The sequence below is a fragment of the Acinonyx jubatus genome, chromosome A1 (genome assembly GCF_027475565.1).
Source record: "Acinonyx jubatus isolate Ajub_Pintada_27869175 chromosome A1, VMU_Ajub_asm_v1.0, whole genome shotgun sequence".
In the NCBI taxonomy this organism is placed as follows: domain Eukaryota; kingdom Metazoa; phylum Chordata; class Mammalia; order Carnivora; family Felidae; genus Acinonyx; species Acinonyx jubatus.
Window position 1 is genome coordinate 28,334,920 of NC_069380.1, and position 25,496 is coordinate 28,360,415.

Below are 25,496 nucleotides of genomic sequence, written 5' to 3' on the forward strand. Positions count from 1 at the left end.
CAAGACTTCTTTAGTAACAGGTAACAAAAAAAACCTTAAATTTTTGCAAATCATGTGTTCAAAGGAGAGGCAAGGATGCAGTTGGACCTCAGGAAATAACTGCAACCCAGGACTTGAATGTTGCCAGGACATTGTTGCTCTGTACTTCATCTCTTTGTCTCTAATGTCACAGCACCTGGCACATAGTAGACCACTTAGCAAATGTTTTTGGGCAAGTGAGTAAATCTTAACCTAGTATAAATTCTAGGAAACTTAAGGTAAAGATAATTCCATTAATCCAGTTTTAGACAACCTTCTGAGCTAGCAAATGTTTCTGATACCACAGTGCCTAGTATTTAACAGCTACTAGCAGTGGGTTACTGTGCCTGTCAACTTCATAGTGTGAAACCCAGTTTCTAAAGAATTGTACTTGACTCCTTTGCTGACCTCTGTTGTATTCTAATTCTAATTCTTCATGAAGATCATATGTCTTGATCTGAATGCTCTGCAGGCATTGTCCGCAAGTAACTACATAGCTAATGTGCTCTTAAATATGGTGTAAGAAATGTTAGCAACTTTCCTTCCCTTGCTGCAAGACACCAAGAATACAGTGGACATGGTGGTTAGAAATAGCATGATGGCCACGCACATCAGACACCATCCCTGCATTTCTCACAGGAAACAAGGACCAAAATAGAATTGCTTCCTTTGATGAGAAAAACTTCTTTGGGGAAAGGGAGAGTACAAATACTATAAGCTGCTAAATATGTCCCTTCCTGCCATCGGTCAGAGCCTAGATGAGGGGGCTGAGAGTTTCTGTGCATTACTAATAGTTTGTTTTGCCAAGAAAGGGCTTATGGTTATCTCAGGGAAGCAGTAAAGATTAGTGGCCTAGTCTCAGTTATAATTATATATAGTCTGGTGTTTTGCATTTCTATTGAATATTTTATTAGTATTAATTATGAGTGAACATCAAAAATGGTTTACAGTCTCCAGTTTTTCTAGATCGGTATTGAACCATAACTGGACGTTGGGCGTAATCCTTGATAGATTAGCTTCTCTAGACCCTTTTATTTTTACTCCTGTGTTAGAAGATAGGTAGGATCTCAGCATTCTCTCCGCCTCCCCAGAAACCTCAGCATCTTTTTAGTAGCAATGTAGGCCATGTAAATTTTAAAATTCAAGATAGACCCAGGATTTTCTGCCCACGTCTTTGTGTTTGATTCTCAGCAGATTCTGATTTTGAAAAATTACCGTTTTTTTTTTTTTTTATGGTCAAGGAAAAGTTCTAAACTCTGTGTCTATAAAGCATCTAATTATTATTGTATGTTGTGGTTTTGTCTTTTTGATACAGAGGATGCACCTTCTCTAACAAATTAATTCATTTAGATGAGCTGCTCTGCTTTTGGGTAGAAAATCATTATTCTCAGTCCTTATCAATTACCTCCATTGTCCTTGCCATCAGAGGTCTTCAAAAAGTTTCTTGCTGTGATGGTTCTTAACAACAGTAATATATTTATTTAGTTATTTAGCATCTGCTGTCATCCAAGTACCACCCTAGACCTCGTGTGCCATAAAGATGAGCAAGAAATGTGCCCATGCAGTTTGCTACATTGCATCGGGAAAAAAAAGGTGAAATATGGGCTGTAGATAGAACTACATAGCCTGTAGGTTCAGCACTAGTCTTATAGTACAGAAAGCCAGTTACAAGATCCTCTTCTGGTTTATGATTAATGTCTTTATAAAAACCTTCTATGTCATTCTTTCAAATTCCTCAATATACACATTTGACAAAAATGTACTGTATAATTTCCTTCCAAAGATTAGACTTTACTGAAGTCTTTCTTCTTTTATTAAATGAATAGCTTTTTTGACGTATAATGACATATAATAAACTGTGAATATTTATAGTGCACAGTGTGATAATTTTTATATTTATATATACTTATGAAACTATCATCACAGTCAGGATAATGAATACATCTGTGACCACCGCCCCAGAGTATCCTCAGATCTCTTGGTAATCCCTCTCTCTTGACCCTTGTCACCCACCTCTGCTACCCTCAGACTCTGCTTCAAGTTACTTGATTTCTCTTGTATTTTCTAGAAGTTTATATAAATGGGATCACACAGTATATACTCTTTTTGATCTAACTTCTTTTACTCAGCATACTTATTTTGAGATCTTTCATGTTGTTATGTATATCAATACTTCATTCCTTCTTATCGCTAAGAAGCAGTGGAAAGTGCTTTTCTCTCTAAAACTTATGTGCCCAAACATCTTGACCCCAATACTTCTATTCCTGAAATCTTTTTAAAAGAGCACTTTGCTTTTCTCATCTTTAATTCTTATGAAATAGTTATTTATCTCAGTCAAGCCATATCTTTAGTTTCATTTGTTATTTGTTGTTGTTAGATTATAGTAAAATGAACATTAATCTTAGTTTTAACTTTTGATAGTGCTTGTTTCCTAATTCTCAACTATTTACCACGTATTCAGCCTTTGTATTACACACCAGTGTCTTAAAGCACCTGAAAGTACATGGCAGATCCTAAGGAGTACTCTACTCAGCGGCTTTCAGAGGTGGAGATCCTATCATCATCAGGAAATGACTTTCCATATGACCTATTTATATGTAAGGAAGCCTTTGGGGTGACCTAGCAACAAAACGGTCCTTATCCTGTTATTCAGTAGTTTGCTGGCTGTTTTCATAGTCAGTATACACTTCTCTGCCTGATACATCAACAGTCTCAGAAACTGCCGCTCTTTAAATTGGGCCAGCTCACTTGGGTGTACCCAGCTAGAGTCAATACCAAAAAGCAAGCCACAGACAATGTATGTTCCAAGCAATGATCATCACCTGTTTAAAGTCAACCCCCCTAGCTTGCTCTCATGTTGCTTGTTCTCATGTTAATTGCTCTTCTGGTACTAAACCCACAGCTCAGCTGTGGTCCCTGCTTCCTGATCTTTCGGTTGAAGGATATAAATTAGACTTCCTCTTTTGGCTTACTTGTTGGATTTTGGCTTTGTTTATTCCCTGATTTAGTATCCCTCATTATCTTGAGTAAGAAACTACATCTGCAGATTTAATTTTGTGCAGTGAAAGCACAAAAAAGCAGCTCTGTCTCTCCCACCTTCTTTTGTCCCAGCTAGGAAAGAGGAGGAGCAGGGATGAATCCAACATCTGTTGTTGGGCCACGAAGCAGGAGTTTTCTGGATTGTAGCAAACCACTTGGCAGGAGTGGAAAATGGAATAACCTTCCCTTTTAGCTTTTAGATGACAGGATTCTCTGTGTCCAGGTTCTCTTGTGTGACTGTCTAATTGCTGGCGGTCCTCAGTGATCATGCTATCCTCAGGCCTTCCGGGCACTGTTCATGCTGCTGTTCTTTCCTGTTTTCCCAGAACAACTCCTTTGGACAGATCATTCCCATGCCCTGCTTGAATATCTGTAAATAAGGATTTTTTTTTTCCCACCTGGCGAAATGAAATGATATCTGGTAGCTTTCATGAATTCCTCTAGACCTTTCTCATATGACCATTTCCAAAAACTGCTTTTCCCTGGTTTACAAATCATGGAGTGGCCTCTAAATATACAGATCACATGGTCAGAGAGTCCGTGGACCTACCTGCTTTATTGGGAGGACATGGTCTTATCTGAAATCTTCAGAGTACTTATCTGATTCTCTCCACACATTTCCTACCTCCTGATATTCTAGCCGCCTAAGCGCTTAACTATTGGTTTCTATTATAACAGTTAATGGCAATGAGTATTCCATTTCTGGAGAAATGCCAGTTATGTACCTATATTTTTGTTTTTGTGAAGATCTTGGCAAGTGTTTGAGTTTCAGATCTTCTTTCACATAACAAGGATGATACTACCCTCTAAAGTTGTATTTCCACTGGGGTTTAGAGTATAGTTCATAAGAACTGACAATATCACCCCATGATTAGATCATGATAAGGGGTGTCTAGTCCCTTCTCCAAAACATACTAAGTCATTTCATAAACCAAGGCGAGTCTTATCTTCTTCCTCTGTGTGTCCTAGAATATTTACATCGTCAGATTCCCTAGCAGAGATTTATAAAAGAGATCACTTTAAAAAAATCACAGTATTTCCTAAAAAATGACAAAAGAGTGAATGATCTAAAAGTTGAATTTTCTCTACTTTTTGAAGACTATTCTTATTGTCAATTGCAAATTTTAAATTTAATCCAGCCCCTGTGCTGCTTAAATTTTCTGTGTTGTAAAAAGCCTTCTCATCCTGGATCATACTTCTTGGTCTTTCTACGATTTACATAGAGTGGGCTCCTTGCAAGACAGGAGATTTTGAGGGGATTTTGAATAAAGAAAAGGAAGCTGTGTAATGAATGTGAATTGGAGGGGATTTTGTTCTGAGGGACTTTGGAGAAATTTTGCTGGACATGTAACAGCATATCCCAAACAGTGGTTTGTGCAAGGCATGGAGACCATCAGTGGAAATAATCCAACATGTTTTAACAGTAGGTGATTCTTTTTTGTGTTAATAATAGGTTCTTAGGATGTCCTGATTTTTTTTCAAAGCTTGTTCTTTGGATAATAGCTTTGACTATATTAACAGCAACATGATGGGGTTATCACTGCCTAGGCTTTAGCTCCCATGACCTAATTTCTAATATGAATGATTATGTTTGTTTGTTTTATTTTTCCCCCCCTTAGATCTATTTTTCCTGTCCACCCCTCCTTCAGAATCATCGCCTTGGCAGAACCCCCTGTCTTTGGAAGCACCACACAGCAATGGCTGGGACCAGAATTCTTAACCATGTTCTTTTTCCATTATATGAAACCACTTGCCAAAAGTGAAGAAGTTCAAGTGATTAAGGAAATGGTAAGAGTGAGGCTAGCTCTAGCCTGTGGCCTTCAACTGTTCCTTTTTTAAGGCACTCTGACACCTGCTGGAGTAGAGTTGGACATTCCTGGCTTTTTCTTCCCATTTACTCCCACATTTCCTGATATAACGGTCCTCATACTTCAGCATTTTTTCAGAAACATATGGAGGGTCTGATAAAATACAGATTGTTGAGTGTCTAGGTCTGGGGTGGTACACGAGAACTTGGCATTTCTTAGGTGATGCCGATGCTGCTGATCTGGGGAACACACTTTGAGAACCATGGATGTAAGCTAGCTCTCCACTTTCCTCATATGGAGGCAGATTTGGATTCCTTTTCCTCTTCTAATCAGCCAAAGATGATCATTTTAAGTTCCTATACAGGGAGGCCAAATATATCTTAGTTCCTTAGATTTTAGAATATATAAAGTAATGCTGTTCCCCTTGATACTGTGATATATCCTGTACTTACCTGACCAGTTACCTGGTGGCTTGCAGTATACATAATGCATTATTTCAGTGTCTGCCTTAACCAAGTATTGTGCTTAACACTTGTGGAACTCCAGAACTTCACTGTTCAGTGTAGCTCTAGCCACATTACAGAAATTTTAAAAGTTCAGTTTCTCAGTCATGTTTCAAGTGGTCAATAACTATATGGGGCTTCTGGTTACCATGTCAGACAGCATAGGTAAAGAACATTTCCATCATCATAGAAAGTCCTCCTGGGCAGTGTTGTTCTAGATCACGAATAATTAACTTTATACATGAATGCACCCATCCCCTCTGAAAGACCAGAATGAGCTGATTAATTTTAGGTCTTGTGAGCATGATGGTGAATAAGGGCATAGGCTTTCAAGTCAAGTAGCTTGCTTTTAAAGTTTTTTTTCTTTTTTAATGTTTATTTATTTTTGACAGAGAGAGACAGAGTGCAAATGGGGGAGGGGCAGAGAAGAGGGAGACATGTAATCCAGAATCTGAAGCGGGCTCCAGGCTCTGAGCTGTCAGCACAGAGCCTGATGTGGGGCTCGAACTCACAAACTGTGAGATCATGACCTAAGCCGAAGTCGGATGCTTAACCGAATGAGCGACTTAACCCAGGTGCCCCCAAACAGCTTGCTTTTAAATGCCAAATCCGCTATTTATTAGCTCCCAGATCTTGGGTAAATTACTCAACCAAAGTTGGGGATATATCACAGGATTGATTAAAAGAATAAATGAAATAAAGTATATACTGAAAAGAACTTAGAATTTTCAAGTTCCAGTCACTTAAAAATCATCAAAGGAATCCTGAGCAGTTTACTTCTGAAATGGTTGCATCATACCAGTCATTGTTCTAACATCTCTGTGATATTTTTATTTATTTTAAATGCTTATTTATTTTGAGAGAGAGAGAGAGAAAATGAGAGAATCTGCAGTGTTAGTGCAGAGACTGATGTGGTGATCTCACAGTATATCCTGAGCTGAAATCAAGAGTCAGATGCTAAATTGTTACAGTTCAGGCAACAAGTGTGTGTTATTTGGGCGATTGTTCTTCACAGTTCATTGATAAACTGATTATACCCCTTAGGTGTGTGGTTTAAAAGCCCTTGAAAAAATGAACAGCTTGAGCATCCAGTCTTTGTACAAGGATACCACCTTATGTCACTTTGTAGATACAAGATGATGATTAAATGAGGGAGTTTGGTTTCAGTAAGAAAAAATGCTGAAATTAGAATTTAAAAAATCATGCTGAAGCTAACAAACAGGGAAATAATTATGAAAAGTATTTTTATGGGCACATTTTGTGCCAGTTTTTAACTGAGCGACTCCTTTCATCTTTTATCCTCGTGATGGAAGTGTAAATGAAGGACAGCTTCGCCTCAGTTACCTGATGGTTAAAGAGAAAGTAGAGGTGTAAGTGTTTCCAGAGAAAATGAATAAGCAAATTTAGCTAGGAGTTAAACATGTTACCTATCATCAGAGACTTTCTAAAAATGTAATTCTAATATTGTTTGCTAACTAGCCATAATTTCTGGTTGATTGATCAGATATCCCAACTTATTCTTTCTTTCTTTTCTCAATTCTCTCATAAAATAGGTCCCAAATATACCTCAGGAAGCTTTGGACAGATTGTTATCATTTGCACACAAACTCAGAGAGACACAGGATCCCACGGTAAGTCTGGGCTTTTTCCCATAGGATTTTTCGTTGTTGACATGCTGCTGCTTTATGTTCTCAGAGTTTAATGCTTAAAAATCTATTTTTCAAGCTGGTATTTTTATCTCTTATGCTGTGCTTTGCCCTGTGCATATATTTCACTCTCTTGGTGGTTTGAACATTTGCTCCAGCCACTCGTGGCTGGTATCGTACAAAAACCAGTAGCTCTAGAGGAGTGCTTAATGTTCTTAGGGGTTTCACTTCTGCTACCCTGGTCTCCTGTGCTGAGTGGTCTCACCTAGTCCTTTGGCTTCAAGTACGACCTCTTATGTTAACGCCAACATATTTCTCTTCAGCTTCTAGCTTTTCTCATTGATTCTCTGTTTCTAACTGTATTTCCGTCTTGGGATGGTATAGGGGCAGAAAACTTTCCCTTTCCTTCCTTCCTTCCTTCCTTCCTTCCTTCCTTCCTTCCTTCCTTCCTTCCTTCCTTCCTTCCAGGTTCTTTGGTCAGCCTAATGATTAAATGGACATGAGACAGATTAACAGGAGAAAACCCAATTTGATGTCATATGTACGGGAGCCCTATAAAAATATTAGACTTAAAGAAATGACCAAAGCAGGCAGCTTTTATACCTTTCGGACAAACAATAAATTTGTGAAGAATTGACAAGGCAAAAAGTTTGAGCTTGGGATGGTAAATTAGTGACAAAGTAACAAAGTTTGTTTATATTGCCATCTTAGCCCTTTGTTCCCTATTTCTGGCATTAAGGATGTGCTCTACCCTCCTGGGACAGAGAGGGTGCCTTTCAGGTGGGAGATTTATTTCCTGCTTTTGGGGGACAGAGGAGGGTCAGAGTGTCCTTCTCATACTGACTGTTTCTTAAGTAACTTTAATTCAAAATAATAAACATGTCAAAATGGCATACTTTGGGGTGGCATATTATGTTCCCCCACCCTTTTTAAAATTTCTTGCCTAACGTTTATTTCAGCATTCACAGTTGAAAACATTTTTGCACTGTTACAAAAACTCCCCCCTGTCAAAAGTCCAATACACTCGGTATAATTCATGCTCTATCTGGGGGTGAAATGAAAAGGTTATTGGTTTTTAATCTGAAGTCTTCAAGCAATAGTTAATATTTTAAATAGACCAAAGCAAGTTGTATATTTTCCCACAGAGGAATAAAAGGACTAATGAAAATGTTATTGGCTTTGGGCTGGAATTTTAATACCTAAGCCTGGTTATATTATGCCAATCAGAATCACGATTGGTGACTGTACATGCATTTGAATAGCAAAAAATAGAGAACTAATTCTTTTGCTTGGTAAGCAAAACCTTTTAAAACACAGGGCACAGGGGGCACCTGGGTAGCTCAGCTGGTTAAGCATCCCACTCTTGATCTCAGCTCCGGTCTTGATCTCAGGGTCATGAGTTCAAGCCCCACACTGGACATGCAGCCTACTTAAAAAATACACAGGGCACATGGGGAATAAAAATAAGGGACTTGATGCTTAAAACATTGGAAACCACTGTGTATGTTGGAAGGATCAAGGACTGTCACTAACTCTATGAATCTCGGTGTTCTCATCTGTAAAATGGGAAGTGCCATCTACTTCATAAGGATGTTGTAATGATTAAACATGAAAATGTATGTGAAGAATCCTTTTCGTGGTAGCTGCTTAATAAATGTTCATTTCTTTCACTGCTCAATGGGATACTCTGGGATTGCTGTAAATTCAACCTATCTTATACAACTGAACTGTCTTTCCCCTTTAAATCTATTCCTACTTCCTTTTTTAATCCCCCGACTTTGTTAATAATCTGTGTCCTTGCTTTCCCACTATCTCCACTTACCCTGAAAGAAAATCTCATCAATTTAGTATCATGATGTCTCATCCATTCTCTTACCTATTATCAGAATTGTCCTGGTATTTGGTTTCATAATCTTTCTCCTGGAATATCGTTATTTCCTTTTGACTGCCCTCATCACCAACAATTCATTCCTAATATGACCCTGTGTTACTTTCCTGTGCCTGTTTAACAAATTACCATAAATGGTTTGTAACACTGGAAATTTATTTTCTCAGTGTTCCGGATGCCAAAAGTTTGGAATGCATATTACTGAGTGAAATCAAGGTATTAGCAACACTCCCTCAGGGGCTCAAGGGGAGAATCTGTCCCTTGCCTCTTCCAGTTCTGCTGGTGACCAACATTCCTTGACTTGTGGCCTCGTTATCTTAACCTCTGCCTCCATCTTCACATCACCTTCTCTTTTGTGTGTCTGTGTCAGATTTTTCGCAGCCTCCCTTTTACGAGGATACGGGTGATTGCATTTAGGGGCCACCCAAATAATCCAGGATAATCTCTTCATCTCAAAGTCTTTAATGTGGTCTACAAAGTCAGCGTTGCCATATAAAGTAAAATTCACAGGTTCCAGGGATTAGGATGTGGGTATCTTGGGGTATAGGGGGTGGGAGCATTTTCTAGCTGTCACAGGCCCCCTACTAACTCCTGGGACCTCATCTGCAACTCTGCTTCCTTATTTGTTCTTTTCAGCTATACCATTCTCTTTCTCGTTCCTTAAACCCACTAGTGTCTGCCTCAAGGCCCTTGCCACTCAGCATTTCCTCTGGCTAGATTGTTCTTCCCCAGATAACTGTAGCTTTGCCCCCTCCCCCTTTTGGATTTGCTCAGATGTCACCTCTTCAGAGAGGCCAACCTGAAGCACTCTATTTAGAATCACGCTTTCCGCCCTTTTCATTCCCAGCTCTCTTTGGGCTTTCAAGTTCCTCCTGAGGCTTAACCCTTTGACATAATATATGTTTCACTCACTTTTTTAAATTGTCTGTTTTCCCTGACTCAAATTTATGTTCCAGGATGACAGGGATTTTTGTTGTGGTCCCCGCTGTATCCCCAGCATCTGGAATTTGCCTACTGTGTAGTAGATGCTCAACAAATATCTATTAAATAAATGAATGAGTGACTCTTCCTTGTTATCTCTGGAGTGGCCTTTCCTGAACTGTTAAGGGCTGAATTCTCCGCTTACAGACTGAAGGACAACCCGCTACAACATGCATGCCTGCCAAGTTCCATTTGGCTGTGTGCTGCCCTCCTCAGCCTCGCTCTCTAGAGCCTCTCTTGAAGCACCCTCAGGCCTCCTGCACTCCTCTTCTTACTGGTTCCTGAGCCCAGCACATAACCAGATGCCTCCACGTCAGGTGATGCCCAAAATGTGCTTTCTCCCTGTCTGCTCTCCCGCAGGTCCTTGTTCCGTCAGGTCTCTCTCAGCCCCTCAGGCAGAAGTAACTTCAGTCTGCAGTCTGTTTTCATGACACTTGACGTAGGATTCTCTTACGGACCTGTGGTGGCTCTATCTCTGTTTATTTTTATCTCCCCAACGACTGTTTGAACTCCTTGTGTAGTTAAAAATTTTTTTATTACATTTATTTATTTTTGAGAGATAGAGCAAAGTGAGAGTGGGGGTGGGGGGACAGGCAGAGAGAGAGAGGGAGACACAGAATCTGAAGCAGGCTCCAGGCTCTGAGCTGTCAGCACAGAGCCCGACGCGGGGCTCGAACCCACAAACTGTGAGATCATGACCTGAGCCGAAGTTGGACACTTTACCAACTGAGCCACCCAGGTGCCCCAGTGTTCATTCTTTTATTCCCGTTTCCCAGCCTGGTGCCTGGCACATAAGAGACACTTAATAAATGTTTGATGAATGAATGAATAAAATGACTAATCAACTAATTACTAATTTATTAACACATTGTCCCTAGAGTTTTCTCTCCCAGAGAATGTTAAATTTTCATAAAAGAAATAATTCTTTAAGAGGAAAAAGAGAGAATTTATTTGAAAACATTTCTGATCAGAACCTTCATATTTTTAAGCTGAATTACTGGTACTAATCATGCTAATACAAAAAACCCTTGAAGTGTGCTTTTAAACTCCATAACCATGGTAACTAAGAGAATGTGCTCATATCCTCACATTCTTTTTTGCAAGATGAAACTCACTTAGAAATGTAATGTTATAAACGTTAAACATGTTAGGAATTTTGTAATTAAAGTGCATTCTCAATTTCTAATTGATAATGTGAGAGAAGAAATAACCAAACCCTTTATTCAACACTTAAATGGCTCAACATAAAGCTTTGTTCTGATTTTTTTGACACTGGATGTTATCATAAAGCATTTCGGTATTATCAACTGAGAAAGCTTGTGTTTTTCAAATTCATTAGGAAGTCCTTACCGATCACTGGAATGAAATGTGAAGCCTGAATTCAATGTCATTCTTGGATGAGATTAGAATATTGTATACTAGGAAGTTACTGTACTGTTTATTGGGACTCTTGTCATGAGAATGCTCAGGTTGGAGTCATTAGTCATACATTTTCCATGATGAAAATAGGAATTTTTGTGGACCCAGGTGTTAAGAATGGGAATTGCTGAATCATATTAGGCTTCTGATACTTTAAATCATACTGGCTGAAATAATCTTATCCTCCCTTCTTCCTTCTTTCTCATATCCATCAGGTGCCAAGTTCTCTGAAATAGTTGTTGATTCCTTCTCTCTACTCCTTTTTGCCAGTGGCCTTACTGTAGTACCTCATCATTTTATAGACAGATCATTGAAGGAGCTTTCTGTTTCCTGTCTCAGTTCCCCCCGTCCTTCACTTACTTTGCATGCTCCTGCCAGATTAATCTTTCTAAAATCATATTACCACTTTGTGCACAAAAGAAGTCCTATTGCCTTTCGGGGTAAAGCCAAACTCCTCCAGGGGTCAGTCCCAGGTCTTTGTTACTTAGGAGCAAGTTCTCCAGCAAGACCCTGTGATAGAGCTGGGCTGGTTTCCTCACAGTCTGCACGATTTCTGTTTCTTTTGCTTTCGTGCCTTTGTTCATAGCCTTTCTCCTGCCCACTTGAACAATTTAATTTTAAGCCCCTATAGCAGTTGTCAAGTGCTTCACTTGCTTTGGCATTAAATTATATGCTATTTTGAATTGCAATTCCTACTTTCTTATATTTAAATATTGCCTCCATGTCTAGAATGCAAATTTGTTGAAAACAAGGATGAACCAAATGTTTGCTTACAAATGAGTTCTTTGAGACATCGAATGTGTTTTTTAATAGAAAAAAGGGTACATTGTAAATGGTGATCTTGCTCCCAACCTAGTCCCCAGAAGCTGAAATATAACTCTAGTTGTAGCTGAAATATAACTCTAGTATTAGCATAACAGCATCTCATGGAGCCGTGAAGTACCCAAGGGAGAGAAATCACTTCCTTTTGTTCTTCCTTGGAACATGCAGAAATCACCTCAAGTGAAATGTTGAAACAAGCAAATAAACTGTGTCTCTGGCATTGTGGCATCCTACCTCCATCCATCCTGAGCCCTCTGTTCACTTCTTGGAGTCCTCTTCTGTGTTCCTTTAGGGGCTCACATGTGCCCTCATTTCACCCTGGCCTGTTCTTTAAAAGTTCTTCTCTCTTCTGGTTTTCAGTGAAAACTGCTGTTTCCTAATGCTGCTGATCTAAATCCAATAATAATCTGATACATTAAATTCATACTAAAGTGTAGGTCACATCACCTTCCTGTTAGATTTTCTTCATTTTGAAGAGGCTGACTTTTAATAATAATTGGTGACATTTGTTGAGCATCCATGTGACTGACCTCTGCTAACAGAACAATTTTCTCTTTTGTCCTTTTTCTTTCTTTTTTGTTCTTTCAAGTTTTTATTTTAATTCCAGTTAGTTAACATACAGTCTAATATTAGTTTCAGGTGTAGAATTTAGGGATTCATCGCTTACATATAACATCCAGTGCCCATCAAAACCAGTGCCCTCTGTAATACTTATCTATTACTCATTTTTAACCCATCCTCCTACCCATCTCCCAGCAACCCTCAGTTTGTTCTCTATAGTTAAAAATCTATTTTATGATTTGCCTGTCTTTTTCCCCCATGTTCATCTGTTTTGTTTCTTAAATTCCACAAATAAGTGAAATCCTATGGTATTTGTCTTTCTCTGACTGACTTATTTTGCTTAACATTATACTTTCTAGCTCCATCCACAGCATTGCAAATGGCAAGATTTCATTCTTTTTTATGGCTGAGTAATATTCCATTGAATATAAACACCACCTCTTCTTTATCTATTCATCAGTCAGTGGACATTTGCATTCTCTCCATACTTTGGCTAATGTTCATAATGCTGCTACAGACATTGGGGTTCATGTATCCCTTCAAATCAGTATTTTTTTTTATCCTTTGCATACATATCTGGTAGTTCAATTGCTGGATCATAGAGTAGTTCTATTTTTAACTTTTTGAGGAACCTCCATACTGTTTTCCAGAGTGGCTGCACCAGTTTGCATTCCCACCAACAGTGTAACAAGGTTCCCCTTTCTCCACATCCTCCGCAAGAGTTGTTTTCCTATGTTGTTAATTTTAGCCACTCTGACCAGTGTGAGGTGGTATCTCATTGTCTGTTAGCCATCTGGATGTCTTCTTTGGAAAAATGTCTGTTCATGTCTTCTGCCCATTTTTTAATTGAATTGTTTTTTGGGGTGTTGAGCTTGATAAGCTCTTTATAGATTTTGGATATTAAACCCCTCTTAACAATCTTAAAGGTAAAGGCATTATTATCGCCAACTTTAAAGATAAGGAAATCAAGACTTTAAGGTGTTAACTAACCCACCAAGCTAATACATGGGAGGGAGCCTGATTTGTCTGATTCCAAAGCTTAAGAACTTTATACTATGCTGCCCACTAAGATAATTTCAAAATCAACAACAAATATTATTGGTACTCACATGTCTTGATTTCTATACTAGCAGCTCTATTAATTTTAAAAGTGAAATTATTCTGACAGTGTAGGGAAAGGATTTCAAACTGCAAGCTGCCACCCAAGTGATAACACTGGTTGACAGCTCTGTGATCAGCAACCTGAACTGTCCACATTTCCTTTTCTCCCTTTTAGAAACCATCGATTTACTTCAAGCTCTAAGCATTTTCAGGATATCTTAACAGTGCAGCTTTGTGTAGGCAGGGGGGGAGAAAAAAAGAACAAATAATTCATGGCACATAAAAGCTATTTGTAAGTCAGGTGTGAACTGTATTATGTAACATCTTTCTTCCTCCAACCTCTTCCCCCCCAAACCCCAAAACGTGTGTATACAGCACTTAGCTCAATGAAAACACTTCTGTCGAATTTAACTTATAAACACTTTTTATAGATTTTTTTTAAAAACCTATCTTTAGCGATTTTTTTTAAATTTTTTTTAACATTTATTTATTTTTGAGACAGAGAGAGAGCATGAACAGGGGAGGGTCAGAGAAAGAGGGAGACACAGAATCTGAAACAGGCTCCAGGCTCTGAGCTGTCAGCACAGAGCCCGATGCGGGGCTCAAACCCATGGACCGCGAGATCATGACCTGAGCCGAAGTCGGACGCTTAACCAACTGAGCCACCCAGGTGCCCCTCTTTAAGGATTTTTAAAGTGTAAATCGGCTTTTGTTTATTTTTATTTGTAATTCATTAACAGTACATATTTATTTTAAGTCTGGCCTTGTCCATCAGGAATAATGAGCTGTGCCCTGATACTCATCTAAAGGGACTTTCAGCAGGTAGAAACAAGACTGTCATCAGGCTGTCCTTGTCTTTTGATAGGCCCAGTCATTGGCAGCATCACTATCTACCAGACAGCTGTTGCGGATTTCTCGTCGGCTGTCACAGTACCCTCATGAAAATCTTCACAGTGCAGTTACTAAAGCCTGCCTTTCCAGGTAACCGTATTCCCCTTTCTCACTGAATTCAAGCTCCTGGGTCTTTGCTAAAACGATAACATAAGTTTAATTGGTAGTCAGTTCTCACAGGTCTGGAGAATGTATTGTCTGAATATGTAGCTATTTCAACCTTGTGTTCAGTTTTTAGAACATGTTTTATCGTACACATAACAGCAATTTTAAGAGGTAGTTTACAGATAAGAAAACTAAGTCACTTGCTCTTGTCAGAGTAGTGAAGAAGTAAAGGTGGATTTGGGATTCAAATGCTGTGTGTCTTCTGAGCTAGTGTTCTTAAGCACTACACTGAGCATCTCCCAAATTAGCTTTGGAACCTTCCATGCTTGATATACTGTTCTGTTGCCTTAATTTAACAAAACTAATGTCTTTTCAGTCTATACTAATAATACTTTTATACCTATTTGGAAATTATTATAAAATATTGGCTTAAAGAATTTTCTTACAAAATCACACTTGCATGAAATCATTTAAAAAAATTTTTTTTAACTGGCACCTGGGTGGCTCAGTCAGTTAAACATTCGACTTTGGCTCAGGGCTCAGGTCATGATCTCACAGTTTGTGGGTTCGAGCCCTGCATTGGGCTCTGTGCTGACAGCTCAGAGCCTGGAGCTGCTTTGGATTCTGTCCCTCTTTCTCTCTGCCCCCCCCAAAATAAATAATAAACATTTAAAAATTTTTAACATTTTATTTATTTTCAAGAAATAGAGAGGGACAGAATGTGAGTGGGGGAGGGGCGGAGAGAGAGGGAGACACAGAATCCAAAGCAGGCTCCAGGCTTCGAGCTGTCAGCACAGAGCCCTACACAGGGCTCAAAACCACGATCTGTAAGATCATGACCTGAGCCGAAGACCAACTGAGCCAACCAGGCACCCCTATTTTAAAATAATAATAAAAAAAAGGATTAATAACAGTACCCAATAAGCCCAGAGTTTTCTTTTAGGCTCTTTTCATATAATCTGGCAATTATTTTTATGGTGGTTCTATTGTCCATTCATTCCTTGATATATAAAAGGAATTAAAAGAATCTATTTTCAGCTTACGAGAATTTATAATTGCCTTCTATCAATCTTCAGTTTGGTGGACAATTTTTCTTATAGTTTAAGTAACCTTACTGCATTGCAACTTAAATTTGTTCTCTCTATGCTGTATCCAGCTAAAAGCTCCTTTCCAGTGTCTTTAATTTTTTGAAAAACTGGTAATCCAAAGCATTTTACAGACCATTCCAAAGAACAGACAAACAGCAATTCACTTTTAATCTAGTATGATTTTGGTAACTGAACCAGACAAGAATAATGTATGAAAGGAAAATTACAAATCACAATCATGGAATAGGTGCAAAAGTTTTAAAAGAAATGCTAACAAACTAATTCTAACTAATTACATATATACATATATACACGTATATATGTATGTGTATACATATATATATATATATATATATATATAAAATCATGAGCAATTTTGAATTATCTCAAGAATGTGAAGGAAGTTTAATATTCTGTTTTTTAGTTCATTATATTAACAAATTAGAAAAAATATTATTTTAATAAATGAGTAAAAAGGATTTGATGAAACCTAACAACCAAACCTAAAAACAAACCAAAGCAAAAACACCAAATTCTTAGTAAACCAGGAATATTCTTAGTAAACCATGAAGAGAAGGAAAATTCTTCAATCTGATAAAAGGTATATACCCCAAATTTAGAGCAAACATATTTATGATAAAATACACATATTTCCTTTAGAATTAGGAACAGAACAAGAATGTCACCTATCTGTCCTTTCAGTCAGAGCATTTGCCCAAAATTATCTAATTGGCTACATAAAAATTCAAAGGAGCACCTGGGTGGCTCAGTTTGTCAAGCATTCGACTCTTAGTTTCAGCTCAGGTCATGATCTCATAGTTCATGGGTTCAAGACCCATGTTAGGCTCCACACTGGCAGTTTGGAGCCTGCTTGGGATTCTCTCTCTCTCTCTCTCTCTCTCTCTCTCTCTCTCTCTCTACTTCCCCCTCTCAATCTCTCTCTCTCTCTTTCAAAATAAAACAAAGTCAAGAGAAACTATAAATCATTAGAACAAATAGAGATTAGTGAGATGACTTATAAATCCATATCAGCGACTTTTCTATATTCTACTAACAATCAACTGAGGAAGTCTTTTTTTTTAAATAATCCTATTCAAAATAATAGTAGAAATCTTTGAGCACCTAAGAACAAATCTAATGATATGTAATGCTTTTATGGAGGAAAGCATAAATCTTTATTGAAAGCCATAAAGACTTAAATAAAAAGGGAAGCTATACCATATTCATGGAAAGGAAGATTCAGAATTATAAAGCTATTATACTCCAAACTTATATATAGTTATTATTTGGTCATATTCCACCAAGGTTATACAGAATTTGACAAGCTGATCTCAAAATTATCATGGAAATAATAACAAAGGAAGTTTTGGGGAAGATTAAAGAGTTGTACTTTATCAGATATACCAAGATCCATTATGAAGCTATATTCGTTATTACAGGATGGGATTGGTACAAGGAAAGACAAATGAACTATTAGAATAGACTATGGAGCCCAGAGCAGACCCATATATTTGTGGAAAGTTAGTATATATTAGAAGTAGCATTATAAATCAGTGTGGGAATGGACATACTTATCAATAAATGGTTAAAAATGAAAAATACCCATTTTATCCCTTACAAAAAAGTAAAATATGTATATATGATATAAACCCTATAAACCAGTCTACAAGTTATGAGCCACAAACTAAGAGATGTTTGATAAAATTTATAATCACAAAAGGATTGGTATTCAGGGACTATAAAGTATCCAAATTAATGAGATGAAAGGATCAACCATAAATGGGCAAAGGATGAATAGACATGCACAGAAGTTAATTCAGATGACCAATAAATATTTGAAAAGATATTCAACTTTATTATTAATTGGGGAAATGAGATTTTAAAACAATAATCAGCTATCATTTCATACTTTTATAATTTTTACCTGTAAAAATTAACATTTTTTGTCAATAGAAGAAAATGGAATTCTATTAAAGCTGTTGGGATGGAAGTCTCCTTACTTTAGAGTTACCTCACATTATCTTTATACTTAAGTATATTAATACTCTATGATTTGGCAATTCTTTTTCTTGATATCACCTCAGAGAAAGACTTAAATGAATGTATAAGGAGGCATATGTAAGAATGTTCACTGCATCATTGTTTGTAACAGTGAAAAATTGGAAACAACCCATCTATCCATCAGTAGGGAATGAATATATAAATTGACATATTCACATAATGAGGTAGTACACATTACTTAAAATGAAGTAGATCTGTCTGTAATATCAAGCAGAAAATGGGCAGTTTGCAAGAGGAAATTTGGGATATGTTGCCATGTATAAAAATGCTAAATGTGACAAAAATGCAATATAGTTTTATTCATACTAATATAGCAAAATAAAAATGTGGACAGGAGAGATACATAACACTTTCAGCGTGAGAATTACCTCCAGAGATGAAAAGAGATTAATAGACTATTTAATATCCTCTGTAACTTTCTATATGCTTACAATATTTCATAGTTAAAAAAAATTCAAAAACTTAAAATTACTCACTTTTAACACTCATAAATATTTTACTGAATTAAATAGTCAACTAATTTTTCCAGTGTTATCACCTGACCACAATAAAACTCTCTTCGTCACCACCCTATGACACTTTGCAAAAAAGTAAAACAGCTATCTTGTTTATTCATTATCTGTTGACTTTAGCAAGGCTACAAACTCAAAAACCTTTTTTACTAACCTTCTATTCAAGATAGCACAATTGCAGGAAGGAAAAAAAAATTATGGGCACATAAAGTTTTTTCCTTTTTTTAGTGACCTCATTCCATATTGAAGCACTGAAAAGAAATTGAGTTTCGCAAAAAATTTTTATTTTTTTTTAAAATATTTTTATTTATTTTTGAGACAGAGAGAGAGAGCATGAGCAGGGGAGGGGCAGAGAAAGAGGGAGACACAGAATCTGAAGCAGGCTCTAGGCTCTGAGCTGGCAGCACAGAGCTAGATATGGGGCTTGAACTCACAGACCGTGAGATCATGACCTGAGCTGAAGTTGGACGCTCAACCGACTGAGCCACCCAGGCACCCCCCCCAAAATATTTTTAAAAGTTGACATAATTCGGGGCACCTGGGTGGCTCAGTCAGTTAAGCATCTGACTTTAGCTCAGGTCATGATCTCATAGTTCATGAGTTCCAGCCCCACATCGGGCTCTGTGCTGACAGCTCAGAGCCTGGAGCCTGCTTCAGATTCTGTGTCTCCCACTCTCTCTGCCCTTCCCCCACTCAGGCTATGTCTCTGTCTCTCAAAAATAAAATAAATAAACATTTTTTTTTTAAAGTTGACATAATTTATATTAATGAAATCTATTATTTAGCAGACACAATCCAAAGAAATTCTCTACTTTAAATTTGTTAAACATTAAATTTATTAAGTATTAACTTGGCTTTTAAAAATCTTGTTAATTTTGGGGTGCCTGGGTGGCTCAGTTGGTTGAGTGTCCAACTTCAGCTCAGGTCATGATCTCACAGCTTGTGAGTTCAAGCCCTGCGTCAGGCTCTGTGCTGACAGCTCAGAGCCTGGAGCCTGCTTCAGATTCTGTGTCTCCATCTCTCTCAGCTCCTTACTCACTCACGATCTGTCTATCTCTCTCTCTCAAAAATAAATAAACATTAAAAAAAATCCTGTTAATTGAATTTTTAAAATACTTTTCATTTATTTGGGGGTGCCTGGGTGGCCAGTCAGTTAAGTGTCTGACTGTTGATTTTGGCTCAGGTTGTGAGATTGAGCCCCATGTTGGGCTCCTCACAAGCATGGAGCCTGCTTGGAATTTTCTTTCTCTCCCTCTCTCTCTGCCCCTCCCATGCTTGCATTCTCTCTCTGTCTCTCAAAATAAATAAACTTAAAAAAATTTTTTTTATTTACTTGTGTATGGCAGTTGAGTTCAGACTGGAACATTTCTTCATCTGAGGGAATGGTTCGCTAAGTGCCTTATCCTCATATCCTATAATATGTACACCAAGTCTTGGAGCTAGATGTATATTTAATTTTCTGGATAGTTGAAAACCTAAGAAGCCAAAGGAAAGAAACTTCAGAAGATTAGGAAGTTATTAGGTATTTTACATTTTAAAAGTTCTTTTATTGTGGAAGAGTTAATTAGAAGTTCCTATAACAAGGGTTCTACTCCATGCAAGTATTTTGTATTCCATTACATTATCTGCTTATAGAAAATCTTGGGGTAATGATCCTTTAGCATAGAAACTTTAGGCAGAGCTATAAGAATTAGAAATGAAGATTAACAGTCTCTGACATGGAGGTAATGAGGAAATTTTCCCAGTCACCAAAAACTCAGTTTACAGGCAATATTTTTCAAGAATTCCCTGTAACATAAAATGAATGACATCTATATAAAATTTCCACTCTTTTTACATTATTAACCAATTAATTTTTAAAAAATCATTAAGCCTGATAGAACTAATCATACACAGTGTTAAATGATTATAAGGATTATCGCTGATGTGTATTTTTTGTTGTTCTGAAAAATTATTTTTCTTTCTGGAGAGACTAGCGATTTATTTCTGGCTTTACAATTGCTGTTCAGTGTTTTAAGGGTATAATTTCAAAAATCTAGATATTCTTTACGGTTTCTGTTATTCAACTTACTCTTATAAGCCTAGCAGATATGAATTATTTTTATAGGCCTTTGAAAAATGTTTGGTTCCATTTATCTTCCAAATATCTTGGCTAAATTAACTGTCTTCAAATATTTGAAATTTGTCGATAAATTTTATGTATGCTATTTCCTTTTAAGTACTTCAGATAGCTTAATTGACAAACAAAACCTTTCCAGAAAAGTAAATAACTCACAAAGATAATGAACTAACTTTATAAATAGAATGAGCCATAAGTTACTTTAAATATTCAAATGCTGTTTATAAACTTAAGATTAAAATCACAGGTATCAATTAGTTAATTACACACTCTAAATAGAAATCACAGTCTACCTGATAGCCCCTGACCTCCACAGTCTTTTTCTCCCACTCTTACTACTAATAGTAATACCTCTCTTTCCTGCACTGGTAATTTGGGAACATCCCTGTCCTTACTCTAGCTTCTCATACTACCATCCTGAGAAACCCTATCTTACTCCTTAATCCAAAGATTGTATCTCACTTTCAGTTAGCCTAGGGAAACTACCTCTGTTTTTGTTTCCTAGAATGTGGTTGAATATTTCTTTAGTTTTTTGTTCAACCAAGACCGTAGAGACTGGAGACTTTCCAATTCTATTTTTACTGATAGTAAATGAAGCTAATGACAATAATGATTTTAAAAAGGCATTATGGTGCTCCTAATAGTGATAAATACCCTTGAAAACTTTACAGCAGAGTATGTGTTTGTTTTTGTTATAGGGAAGTAGGACAGAAAGAGTGATGTTTCATTCATTCACTCACTTATTCTGTGAAAGCCCACAGAAGGAGAGGAAAAAGCAAGTAGAAAATATCAGTGAGCAATAGGAAAAGAAACCATTAACTAGAAAAAAACTGAAACCTAGAAAAAATTAAGGTTGACCTAATACAACCTGACACACTTTATTTTCTTCATTTGTGGGATGAGCCAGTATCTTTTTTTTTTTTACATTTATTTATTTATTTTGAGAGAGACAGAGACCGCACAAGAGGGGGAGGGGCAGGGAAAGAGGGGGGAGAGAGAATCCCAAGCAGGTCCGTGCTGTCAGCACAGAGCCTGGTACAGGGCTTGAACTCAAACTGTGAGTTCATGAAAGCCGAAACCAAGAGTCTGACACTTAACGACTGAGCCATCCAGGCGCCCTGAGCCAGTGTCTTTTAAAATGTAGGTTCTAGAAGTGGGATATTTTCAACTTCCATACTACCTCTGATTATTTGGTAGTTGTATCTGGGTGTGAGGTTGAAAACAGTTCGGAAACATGTTCAAGCTCAGTAGAAAAGAGTATCACATTGGCAAGCAGTGCCTGCCACTGCTATTGGAAGGGAGACACGCATAACCTTTTGCAGTTCTCTATGGGCTTTGGAGGGCAATCTAGAAATGTTTCAGTACAGGGGCAAAGGAGAATGTGTCGACAGCAGACTGTATAGATGAAAGGGGTTTGGGGGGATAGTGATAGAGTCTCAGCTTGCAAGTGGTTATTGTCAATCACGATGGTCTGACAGGAAGTAATGGAGATGGAGCTGCAGGGCCTAATGTTACCAGGTCAGACTCCAGTTTGTGGTGTAGAGGAGAGAGGAAAGGGGGGCATGGGTGCCAAGATAAGGGCTCAGGAAACAAGGTAAAAGCCCAGTTATTGGGTCTGAGAGAGAAGGTGAGGCCTTGGTTTTGGACACAGTCTAAGAACGGTGATGAAAGGTCAGAGGTGAGCAACAGTAAGTCCTACTTGATGCTGAACCAATGAGCTACTGACCTAGAGTTATAGAAATCCCCCTATCATAGCCTGGAACCAAAATGATGCAGTAGGTGGGAGATAGTGTCAGATATGTGGATTATATCACAGGGTCAGGAAATCTATCAGTTCTTCACACGCTCATTCATTTGCCTTCTCACTCACACCAACATCTCTTTTATTCGAGCGCACACTCAAGGCTGTGGGAACCACCACCAAGGATTTAGAGCTATGGAAAGCCTAAATTAGAAGTGTTATGTTCTTAGTATGTTTATTTGGAATATCGTGGCACACAGTGGTTAGCTTATAGTAGTATAACTCAGGTAATGGGTTAAAAATGATTTCTGTGGGCTCACTTGGGATCATAAGTTCCAGATATAACTTTATTTGTGTGGCTGGGAAACTCCATTTTCATCATCCAAGCTCATGATGTTCACACAATCTACCTGTAGATGAAGAATGCCTCTGTCACTCACCAGATTATTATTTTGACAACATTCATATAGAATAGACAAGCAGGTGTATTTTTTTTTAAATGGAAGGAAAGACCAAGCTGGATAACCCTAAATTGAGTAATTTGTGTTAGAAAGTAAACATCATTAATCCGCTTCCACTAATTTGAATTTCTGATTGCCCAGTTGGAGCAGGTTAAAGCGTTATTTTATCTTTTTAAGAAAATTTGATAATCCAGTTAAACAGTTAAACAAGATTTATGAGGCACACTAAATCCATTTTAAGAAGTAAATTATTTTAAGTCTTGTCCTATAAAATATTGTATATAAATGAATACTGCTAATTACACATAAATTTTACTTATTAAAGGAGCTCAACAAACATACTTCATCTTCACAGGTGCTTGAAATTTATATTCCAAAATTTTTCATGTGTTTCACAGAGCAAGACTGACACTCCATAAATGGTTATATTGAGATAGAGAGGGAGGAGAGAAAGAGTTTGCGTGGGTATGTGCCAAAAGATATTTAGGAATCACAGAAACCTTTGACTTTACATTATATCCTTCCCCACCCCTTCCCCCCATCCACCAGGTTCTTACCAAGCCTTGCAAGGTCAGCATTAGAAAAAAACTTGGCAGATGCTGCAATAGAAATAAATGCTGATAATAATCAGGAACCAGAATTGGAGGATTATAAGTGTAAGTATTAAATTTGTTTCTTAAGTGAAATAGTAATTATCAGATATTTGTATTATTGTTTTAATTTCAATAAAAAATGGTTTTGTTTTCCATCTACTTTGTTTTATGCATTGGGTTGAAGAAATGAATCTTTCCTTTAAAAAAAAAAAAATTGAAACCCACATACAAGTTAGATCTTAGAATATTTCCTTTGTTTCAATGCATACCAGATACTGGTCCTTCAGTCACAATTGAGACAAACCTGTTCAAGGCCCTGAGAATCCCTGCCATAAATAAACTTACGTGATTTTGTTTTACCTTTTTTTCCAAACGTATTTCACCGTAGAATCTAGAATTCTGTTTCCTTTGCACAACATTTACATTTTGAGGACCAGTGGTGCCCTGCAGGATATGTTTGGGAAACTGTTCTAGTTTGATGTAGACTAAAATAATATTCAGAGGACCATTTCATGCCTTCTTATCTTTCCATTTCCACCCTTATTGTCTTTTATGATCCTCTTCTTCTGGATAACCATTTAAGTATAATTTTAGGGAGGTTTACCCCTTCCTATAAATGCTCCCTGTTCTTCAATTAAAACACAACAAAAGGTTCTCTATGTTTTGAGGTAATTACCTGTTGTATGAAAAATCTGTGTGACCACTGTCTAATGAGGGCTTATTGTGACTGTCTTTGTAATAGATGCTTTTAATAGTTGGGGCTACACCGAGACAGGAATTTGGTGTTGAAGAAATGAGATGACTTTTTTAGAGTAAAATTATAAACTCCACATACCAATGGATCTGGGCACAGATAGGCCCAGCCACCTCAAGGAGATGGAATAACTCTGGGGCCTGGAGACTCATATGTTACTTGACTAAACCTTTTAACATACCCAAAGAAAGCCCGTGTCGTTCTGACTGTAGATTCTTGTTCAGTCTTGGTACCAGGTCAGTGTCAGCAGTTCCCATCTGTGCCTTGCGTAGGGGATAAGGAACCTAAAAGACTTTTGACTCATATGGTTCCATTTATCTTTGATGTCATCTCTCTTGAAGAGAATTCATTTAATGTACTCTCCTTGTTCGAAGGACAAGGTTCACCAAATAACCTTCTGACGAGGATTTGGCTTTCCGTGTAGGTCTCCCCCTCTGAATAATATGCTGCAATGGCAACGAGTGTACCCTGTGGTCCATAGGAAAGTTGCAGTTTTCATTGTGTTGTAGTATTTTCAATTCTTATTTTATATATCAGAATTTATGTATAGATCAGGATATGTGTGTTTAATAATATTCTCCTGGGAGTTAGGTTTGTTGGCGGTTGACATGACAAAATCAGGTTTTGAGTCTACGAGACTGAGGACCTTGGCAAATGGACCCAAATAATGCCATCCTATGAGATTTCTTAGCAGACGCAGCTAGCCACCTTTCTCCTAGGAAGTATAAGTATGACCATTCTCTGAGCGCATTTCCCTTTTCAAGCTTCAAATTTTAACAACCAACGTGAGTTGGGTGAATTACATTGTTCTAAAGCCCAAAACCAAACTGAACAGATGTGTTCCATAAACTAAACCATAGATAGTATCAGATGCTACTTGATTCTGAAATTATATTTGTCATCTCAACATAAAAGTATACAGTTAAGTCACTGCCACAATTCTGGTCTTTCTCTGTACGGTTTTATATTGGGTCTGTTTCAGAGACCTGATGGTAGTAAATAAACAATAGATTCTCAGCGTGACAGCTCATCGTTCTTCTCTATAGAACTTGTAAATAAAAGGGAAATGTCAAGGATCAATTGGAGAGAGAGGTCTACTTTGCTTTGGCAAACATGTGGCACTCAGCACTTGATTAAACAGGGTGACAGTTTCATTATTTTTAGCTCAAAATAGTTCACAGCACTGCAAAACACAAATGTTGCTTTCCCCCCACCCCCCTCCCTGGTCTTTCAAAATGCTTTAGCACAAAAGAGCAGTTTTCTTATTTGAAGTGGGGCGGGGTCAGGGAGAAGACAGGTCAGTTGTTTAGGCATTGTAATTATCTGTCCGCTTGCTCCAGTATTTCCACAGGATGGAATATTATTTGGAGTCAAAGGAGTAAACG

The 25,496-nt window shown here is 37.6% G+C and overlaps 1 protein-coding gene across 1 annotated transcript in view; it reads left to right on the top strand.

The window, feature by feature from the left end:
- Positions 1 to 25,496, top strand: part of VWA8 (von Willebrand factor A domain containing 8) — a 359,065-nt gene that overhangs the window by 127,353 nt on the left and 206,216 nt on the right. The window contains exons 15-18 of the mRNA XM_027064910.2: positions 4,677 to 4,845; positions 6,922 to 6,999; positions 14,652 to 14,767; positions 23,314 to 23,420. Of these exons, the coding sequence (XP_026920711.2) occupies positions 4,677 to 4,845; positions 6,922 to 6,999; positions 14,652 to 14,767; positions 23,314 to 23,420 (470 nt within the window). The remainder of the gene's footprint in view (positions 1 to 4,676; positions 4,846 to 6,921; positions 7,000 to 14,651; positions 14,768 to 23,313; positions 23,421 to 25,496) is intronic.